Below are 8819 nucleotides of genomic sequence, written 5' to 3' on the forward strand. Positions count from 1 at the left end.
ATAGTTGAATCATATGGTGTTTCTCTCCCTCTATCTTCTTGTGATGAATTGAGTTTTACCTTTGAGCTTTCATTATTATCGGATTGAATACTATTATGGATTTGAGAACACTTGATGTATTCTTGCGTGGAGTACCCGTGGTGACAATGGGGCATTCTATTGATTCACTTGATGTATGTTTTGGCACTCAACTCGCGGATTCCCGAGGTGACATTGGGGTAATCTATGCATAGGGGTTGATGCACATTTTCGTTCTTGTTTCTCCGGTAGAAATCTTGGGGCACTCTTTGAGGTTCTTTATGTTGGATTGAATATTAAGAATCTGAAGTTGTTTGATGCATATTGGATAATTGACCCACGGATACTTGTGGTGACATTGGAGTATCTAGGTGACATTAGGGTTAATTGATGTGTGTCATATGGTGTTATTTTACTACGAACTCTAGGGCTGTTTGTGACACTTGTAGGAATAGCCCAACGGATTGATCAGAAAGAATAACTTTGAGGTGGTTTCATACCCTACAAGCAATTTCATCTTATATTCTCCGTGATAGGAACTTTGGAGTGACTTTTGTCGCACATTGAGGGATTTCCATATGATCTAATTGTGTTTTCATTGTTGAGAGAATTTGCACTAGTGAAAGTATGAACCCTAGTCCTCGTTTTCAAGCATTGCAATACTGTTTTCGCTCACTTTTGTTAATAGTTACCTTGCTGTTTTTATATTTTTAGATTAGAAAAACCTATATCTACCATCCATATGACACTTTTATCACCATCTCTTCACCGAACTAGCGCACCTATAGAATCTACCATTTGTATTGTGTGTGTTGGGGACACAAAAGACTTTTTGTTATTTGGTTGCATAATTGTTTGAGAGAGACCATCTTCATCCTATGCCTCCCAGGAATTGATAAACCTTAGGTCATCCACTTGAGAGAAATTTGCTACTGTCATACAAAACTCTGCGCTTAGAGGCCTAACACGAGTCTACAAGAAGAAGGTTGTGTAGTAGACATTAGGGCCTTTGTGGTAGCCGCCCGACTACCGCATATTTGCTGCACGTTGGGTCCTTTTTGGGGGCTATCCAATTTTTCCTTTTATTTTGCAATTTTTTTGCTATTGGGAAGCTGTTAAAGCCGCCCATGCTTTATCATAGGGCTGTTGTTAGAGATGCTCTTATAGGACAGGAGGGAGTAGATCTTAAAGAGAGAGGGGCAGGGGCGGCCCCAGGATTCTTAGAGTGTGTATTTAAATTTTTTGAAGGTTTACAATTTTTTGCAGCCTCTTGTTTTCGGCAAGTATAAATGATTATAGTACCATGTTATACAAATTGTATAATATAAACATAGAATTGGGAATAATATCTTAGATTCATATAATTGGCCATAACTTGATTTTTTTGACTTGGGACCACAACTTGGAATTGCTCAACATATGAAAGGAAAAATTATTTATAACATATCAAAGTGGCGACATCTGATACAAATGGAGGGTAAAAATCGATATCAATAGTACTAATGCCAATTTATCCAAAACAAATTCACATCCGGTACTACTAATGCCCATCTCTCCAAAATAAAAAAGAACATTTGACCAACAAACAACTATGAAGCACCTCCACAGATTGAATCGGAGACAACAATCAAGAATTAACCCAAAAGGCCCTAACGTGATCACATTAGATGGAGAAATAAAACGTATCTGAAAAGATTGATGTGTTGACTGACGAACGAGATCGACGCCTCGACTCAATCTCCACGCCGGATGTATGTGCGGCACCGTCGTGTGCCGGTCTGCCACTACGCCAGATGCGGTGTGCTGCGTGCCAGCGGTGAGAACTGGGAGTCGGGACGTGTGATCAATCATGCAATTAACCCCGGGAGCTCCTATAGGGCGCCTTCTGCACCGTGAAAACCAACTGGCGCTCACTGCAGCGCTCAGTTGGGCCAGCCCACGGAAAGCGAGCATACCGAACTAATAGCACGGGAAAATCGCAAAAAAATTAGCTAAGTCCAGGATTGGAACTCGCATCGTTGGACTCTCGAAAAAAATGTGCTTACCACTGGAGCAACTAAATCGAAGTGACTGAAACCAACGTTAATAGTATAAGAACTTGTCTGGTCATGCTACTTATATTGTATCGCTTAGATTTTTGAATTATTAGAAAAAAACATGAATTTTAAAAGTTCATCGAGTTGGAAAAAGGTTCATCATTTTGCAGAAAAAGCTCATCGATTTTCAAAAAGAGTTCACAAAAAGATTGAAAAAAGTTCACCGACTTTCAAAAAAGTTCATCGATTTGAAAAAAGTTCATTGATTTCCAGAAAAGTTCATCGTTTTTAAAAAAAAATCATAGATTTTAAAAAAGAGTTCATTGATTTTGACAAAAGTTTTTTCATTTGAAAAATGTTCATCAATTGTTTTTAAAAAGTTCATCGATTTCTAAAAAAACATCATTGATTTGAAAAAAGTTCGTTCGATTTTGAAAAAAGTTCACCGACTTTCACAAAAAAGTTCTCGATTTTGAAAGAAGTTCATTCAATTAATAAAAATAAAAAAATAAAAAAGATAAATAAAAAACCAAGAAAACCATTCCAATAAAAACAGAACAAGGAAAAGGAAAAAAGAAAAGAAGGTGAAAGGAAAAAGGAGAAAAAGAAGAAACGGAACACCACGGGCATTGTTTTTTTGAGGGGTCACAACCACACTTTATTTTAACTCTCAATAATGTTTGGTACAAATAAAACATTAGGAGTGGTAGATAACCAAATATGATGTCCAGCGGCAAGAGAGGCCGAAGCTTTAGCCAGATCATGGGCTTCGAAATTCGATTCCCTTCCTTCAAGCACTACTTTAGGTTTGTCGAACATCAACATCCTATTCAAGATATCCCTGATAATAGTGGCAGAAGTACCCATAAACTCTCCCTGTAAATGATTCACGGTGGCTGCACAATCCGTTGCTACTTTAATCCTCTGGATGTGAAGATCATCAGCTAAAGAGAATGCTTCCCAGCAAGCATGAGCTTCTAAAACTTTTGGATCCATGATGCCATCAAACACTGTAACAGAAGCACCCAAATAGTTCCCTTGGCCATCAAACACTGTGACGCATGCAAGCATGAAGATCATCCGTGAGGCCACCACGGGCATTGGTGGTGGGTGGTTAGTGCAGCTTAAGTAAGAGCAAGAGGTCGCCGGTTCGAAACTTGCTCGTAGCATAGTTATTTTGGCGTTAAAACAGAAAAAGAGAGGGAAAGATGGGCCGGCCCATCGCTGACGATAGGTGTTAAAACAGAAAAAAGAGGGAAAGATGGGCTGGCCCAACGCTGACGATAGGCGTTAAAACGGAAAAAAGGGAAAGATGGGTCGGCCCAGCGCTGGCGATAGGGTGTGCGCCCGTTTGGGAGAAAGGAAGGACGGGTGCACAAGGCGCCGTTTAGAATTTGCCATTGGCCCCACATCCACTATCGAGTTTTCCACTTGGGCTGAGACTGGCCGACTACTAGATAAAAGACAATTGGGCCACTATGCCATGTTGAGCGGGAGCGGAGAGAAACGGGAAGGGGGCTCGCTATTCCCTTGGGCTGAAAGCATACACAGCCTGTTATTCTGCGTAAATATTGTCCTTTTGATATAAAACATGGTACACATTTTATATATGCAAATTTCTTAGGCAAAAATTATGGGTATTCAACTGAATACCCATGAATTGAATTGGGCCCGCCCCTGGATAGGGGGTGTGTGGAATTGGACCAATTTCACTCTCAAGATAAGGCCATGGTGGAGAATAAAAGCAAGTACAATAGAGCTGAGTCAGCGGGCTATAAGGAATAAACTAGTATATTTCTGCTTAGTTGGAGGAAAGAGAAAAATAAGAAAGAAGGTAAGTGGGCTCTTCGTGAAGAGCCAGCTCTAGCACGTGCTCCTAGGCATTTTGTGAGAATGAAACGTGGGCCACATAATAAAAAAGTAGTACACTTTTTTGATCTACTATTGTATATGTTGGCTATAAGATGGGATGTAGATGACATGGCACTGACTTATAGCCACCAGCTGGCTATACTATTAACCATGCTCTAAGGGCGAAGGAGGAGCTGGCTGCATCCTGCATGAAGAAAGAAGGAGCACTTTAATTTTTGCCAAGAAAGAAGGTGAAGAGGCGAAAAGTGGCTGCAGAGGTCGAGCTTCATCAAGCTCTATATTTTTTTCAGCCAAAATACCTTTTCCATATCTCAAAAAAATCAGAAAAATATATTTTCATGTAGACATATACTTGTAGTATACACGTATAAATTTTCATAAACATATATATTCATATGTGATGTATACAAAAAAAACAAATACGCAGATTGAAATAAGCTTTTTCTTTGTTGTATTTGTGTCAGATATTTGTCTTTTTTGTGTAGCATGCAAATAATCAAATTAGTTGATGAAAATTATACATACTTGAAGAATATGCATATGCATTTGTAGAAAAAAAATTGGTATTTTTTGAAACTTTTACATATATTTTGATTTTTTTTTTTGCAAAACGAGCTCCATGGAGCTCGTCCTTTGCAACGCCACACTCGGTGAAGAGGAGTTTAAGGCTGGTCATAGTGGGAGTAACTTATACTAGTGTCATGCATATGACACTAGTCTAAATTACTATCTTCATAGTGCAAAGTAACATAGTAGTAGTGTCATAGATGGTCTCATTCATTAGCTTGTAGACTCATCTTGTCTTGGAAAGCGCTATGTTACAGTAACATATTATGTTATCACTTCTCATTAACTATTTGTCACATAAGCAAAAAAAATTAACTATTTATCACATAAGCAAAAAAAAATTGGAGTGCGCTATGTTACTCCCACTATAACTAGCCTAACAAAGCACGAAGTGTATGAGCTGGTGTGAACACCCCACGGCTAGCTCGCGCTCACGCGCTCGTTGTCGCGCGGAGCTACTCCGGGGTACGGCCGTTCGTGCCAAGGCCGCAAGGGAGGTACTGTCCTGATTCGGGGTACAACAAAGTAGGAAACTAACTGCTTGCGAGTAACGCTAGCCAAGTCCACCTCACTCAGATTCGTCAGTACTACAATCATCACTGTCATCTTCCTCGTCAAAGTCGGTAAAGATCCAGTCATCTACCACATATCCCAACCAATCTAATGCCTTGGACGAGCTCCTGATGATGGTGCAGTTGGTGTAGCGCTGCCGCTCGTATGGAGATGCTTCATCTCTGTAGGGATCTATTCCACACACCATCTTCTGAAACTCCACGTCGCGCCCTTTGAATGGGAATTCCTCCATAGCCGGGTGCACGATTTTGGTGCCTTCGTAATCGCAGTACAGACAGCGGATCTCTTCTGAAGCACACAAACAAGATGGCAAGATTAGCACCCATCAAACACTTTAGCATAAGCTATCGGCAATAAAAAGGAGTTATTGCAAAAATGAAATTCCGAGGAGAGACTCAGTTTTCCCAACAACTATCTATGCATGCATAGATGGTGTTCAATTTTGTGGCAAGCAACTCAGACACTTCTGCAAAACTCTATACCCTAACCATTTCTTGTTATTCCTTATAACTGCGGAATTGGCTGATCATGCAAACATCAAGGTGGGATTACCCCTGCTGATATCTGCCTAAAAACAAGACTGCAATGCATGGAAGTACCCAGTGATAATGCGGTAGCTGACATAGGGCTCTTTCAGCAAACTATATCTTACCACTCCAACAGAAGGCGAGGGACCAAAGGAAGTATGCCACATACTCCCTCCGTCCGGAAATACTTGTCATCAAAATGAATAAAAGGAGATGTATCTAGATGTATATTAGTTCTAGATACATCCATTTTTATCCATTTTGATGACAAGTATTTTCGGACGGAGGGAGTAATAAACTGCTGTCCTAGACTAGTTAAAATGGCTGATAGCCCACTTAAATGAATTTAAGAAGCTAAATGTGCAATTTCCTAAGAACAGGGAACCATCATGCATTTTACTAAAAAGGATCAACACAGCAATATATTGCAATTGAATCTACTTCAAGTGATGTATGCAACTGAAAACCTGAAATGATAAGCAACACAAAGAAACATTCTAGTTATCCATGGAATCATCGATAAGCATTGATGTTCGTACGCTTGAGTGCTTAAATAATAAATACTGGTGTGCAACATTTGTTGGATCATCAGGTTGGTTGAGACGTAATAATGGATTTAGTCTATTACTTGAGTTTATATCAGCAGTGTTGGGCAAGTACTACTCACAAGTTTTGATGCTCACTGACAATGTGTACCAAAATTTGGACCAGAATGTGTGTTTACAAAAATTGGTATGATCTATTATGGTTATCTACCAGATAAATCTAATTCATATCAGGATATGCATGTAAGCAAAAGTTAAACTTGGTTCAGCCAACTTATTGAGCTATTAGACGACTTCTTCAGATTCTATAGTTAATTCTTATAGGGAGGGGACCTACTACACCTTTTTTCCCTATGTCTTAGAAGTCTGCTGGATAGCAACTCCGAGCAAGAGAAGTAAATCATCAGCTTGTTAAACATCTGGGCTTTAGAATGTAGATCAGATGTGGGTGACCAGGGCCTATACTTACACTGCCAGTGGTAGCTTGGGAGTGAACACTACTGATGTTATTGATTTCAAATTTGGAATGCATTTGCACTAAATAGTACTACCTCCGATCCATAATAAGTCAATAGTTTTGAACTAAAGCCCGGTTCAAAACTGCGACACTTATTTTGGATCGGCGGGAGTAGTAAAGATATGACCACAATACCAGGGAGTCGTGTGGATTAATCTGAATGTTCAAACTTTACCAAACCGCAGGCCGAGATAGGTTCCAATTTTATTTAAAAATATTTGTATCTCGTCACTAGAAGTAAGCATTAGGACTTGAAAAGAGACCCTTACAGGTGGTTTCAAAAAGATACCTTGTCGTGGTTGTGGAAAATTCACAGGACAACACAAGACCTTCCCACCTCCATCCTCTGCCTCGTCATTGCTAAGTTCAGCAAAGAAGAGTTCTGGATTTCTATCTCTTCGACTTGCCAGAAAATTAACATGAATGTGCTGGTATATGGAAACGGGTGTGCCAGTATCATAACAGTACTCGGGGCCAGACACATTATGGTTGACGCCACAAATAACATGAAGATACATGGGTTCCTGCAAGTGGGCAGAGGCAAGGAGCAAATCAGCGACTGCAACATGTCAGGATGATAATTAGAAGTAAAGACACAAATCTCAAGATGAACTAACTCCGTATGAGGCGAGTGCATATGAGGCCAGCACTGCTTTGACTTTCTTAGAGACTGTTGTATACTCGTGCATCCATTGGTCAATTTTACATTGAACACGACGGCAGATCTTGGGCATGGGAACAGATTGATGCCGCAGCGAATTGCCAGGGGTAGGGAGCCCTTGAAACATATTTCTGGTAATGCGGTCAACATCAGCAGAGTCGAGTGGAGCATTAATCGTTGGACTTGAGAATGGATAACTGCATGAGGAAATAAACTCTGCTTGCGCGACAGGGTCAGGGTGCCAAGCAGCCACACCGGCAGCCCTGAAGGCATTACAAATTTTGTTTCGATCCCCGAAGCCAGCCAAAGGGTTCGAAAAGCTCATATCCCCCAGAGTGCAATCAGAAATGAGCAAGAAGCACATGGCTTCATACAGTTTCTTGCCTGAAGTGCAGATGAAAGAAACAAGGCCATAGAAGGAGCGAGCCTCGATGCGTAACAGGCTATTGGTACTGATCATGTCAAGCTCAAGTTTTTTGGTCGGCGGGGAGACGGTGTTATACCAGATTGTGTTGATGATGATGTTGGCGACGGGATCGAATGGGCCATAGCAGTGGCCAGCCTCGAGCATGCTCTGGTGGTAGGAAGACCGGAGCTCACTCGTCGGAAGCAGAGCAAGTGCCTTCAGGTAGAAGGCGTGGATGCGCTGGAGGAGCACAAACTTCATGGAATTGTAAGGTCGATACGGCACGACGGTGGGTGATAACTCATGGAGCTCCAATGCGCGCTTCCAAGCGAAATTAAGGGGCTGCATTCCCATACGAGGACGCTTGCGAGCATGATGCAGTGGGTTGAATACACAGGTGAAATTACTGATGTCATTCTGGATCGCGTGGACGGCTTCTTCCAGAGGGCCAACCGGCGACAGCCAGGCGCGGACGAGGTGGTGGGGATCCATGTGCTTCGAGGCCAGCGCCGCGCAGGTGAGGGCGGTGCGGACGACGGACCTGCCGGTGTCAGAGTTGATTTGGAAGGAGGAGAGACACCGGTCGTGCGCGACGAGGCGCATCGCGTAGACGAGGTCGGTGTCAGCGCGGAGCAGGTAGCGCACGGCCTCCCAATCCGCGAGGTAGCGGAAGAAGGAGGTGAGGAAGGCGACGAGGCCGGCCAGGGAGCGCTCGGCCATGTCCGGGTGCTGGGGAGCACCCCGGGTCTCGTCGGCGCAGAGGTCGGAGGCGGTGAGGGTGTTGTAGATGATGTTCGTGGCCGGGTCGAGAAGGCCGACGGAGAGGCCGGCGCCGACGAAGGTCTCCTCCTTGAATGCCGTGGCCATGGCGAGCCGCTTGCGGACATGATCGTACGAGTCGGCGATCTTCTTGAGAAGCTCCGATCTCTCCCGACGTTGATCCTCGAGCCGCGGTTCGCGGCTTGTGGGCTTATAGATGCGCTCCATCGCCGCTGCCGCCGGCGGTTGATTTGGGGGACGCATCTGTAACCCTAGAATCTATTATCTCTTCCGAGTTCCGATACCTCCGCCATAGCATGCGAGTTTTTTTTTTCTTT

General features: G+C 42.7%; 1 protein-coding gene across 1 annotated transcript; it reads right to left on the reverse strand.

The window, feature by feature from the left end:
- Positions 1–4899: 4899 nt before the first annotated feature.
- Positions 4900–8819, reverse strand: LOC119368341. Its single transcript, XM_037633630.1, has 3 exons — positions 7273–8819; positions 6945–7179; positions 4900–5354 (listed from the first exon to the last, which is right to left on the reverse strand). The coding sequence occupies exons 1-3, from the start codon at positions 8743–8745 to the stop codon at positions 5062–5064; spliced, it is 2001 nt and encodes a 666-aa protein (XP_037489527.1). The 5' UTR covers positions 8746–8819; the 3' UTR covers positions 4900–5061.

The sequence above is a fragment of the Triticum dicoccoides genome, chromosome 2B, assembly GCF_002162155.2.
Source record: "Triticum dicoccoides isolate Atlit2015 ecotype Zavitan chromosome 2B, WEW_v2.0, whole genome shotgun sequence".
Taxonomy (NCBI): Eukaryota; Viridiplantae; Streptophyta; class Magnoliopsida; order Poales; family Poaceae; genus Triticum; species Triticum dicoccoides.

What these genes read in the sequence shown, in the direction of transcription:
- LOC119368341 (XM_037633630.1), bottom strand. Translation starts at nt 8,745, where the DNA reads ATGCGTCCCCCAAATCAACCGCCGGCGGCAGCGGCGATGGAGCGCATC. An exon ending in ATGCACTCGCCTCATACGGA is followed by an intron (nt 7,180 to 7,272) that starts GTTAGTTCATCT and finishes GCCCACTTGCAG; the next exon opens with GAACCCATGTATCTTCATGT. An exon ending in TTTTCCACAACCACGACAAG is followed by an intron (nt 5,355 to 6,944) that starts GTATCTTTTTGA and finishes TGTGTGCTTCAG; the next exon opens with AAGAGATCCGCTGTCTGTAC.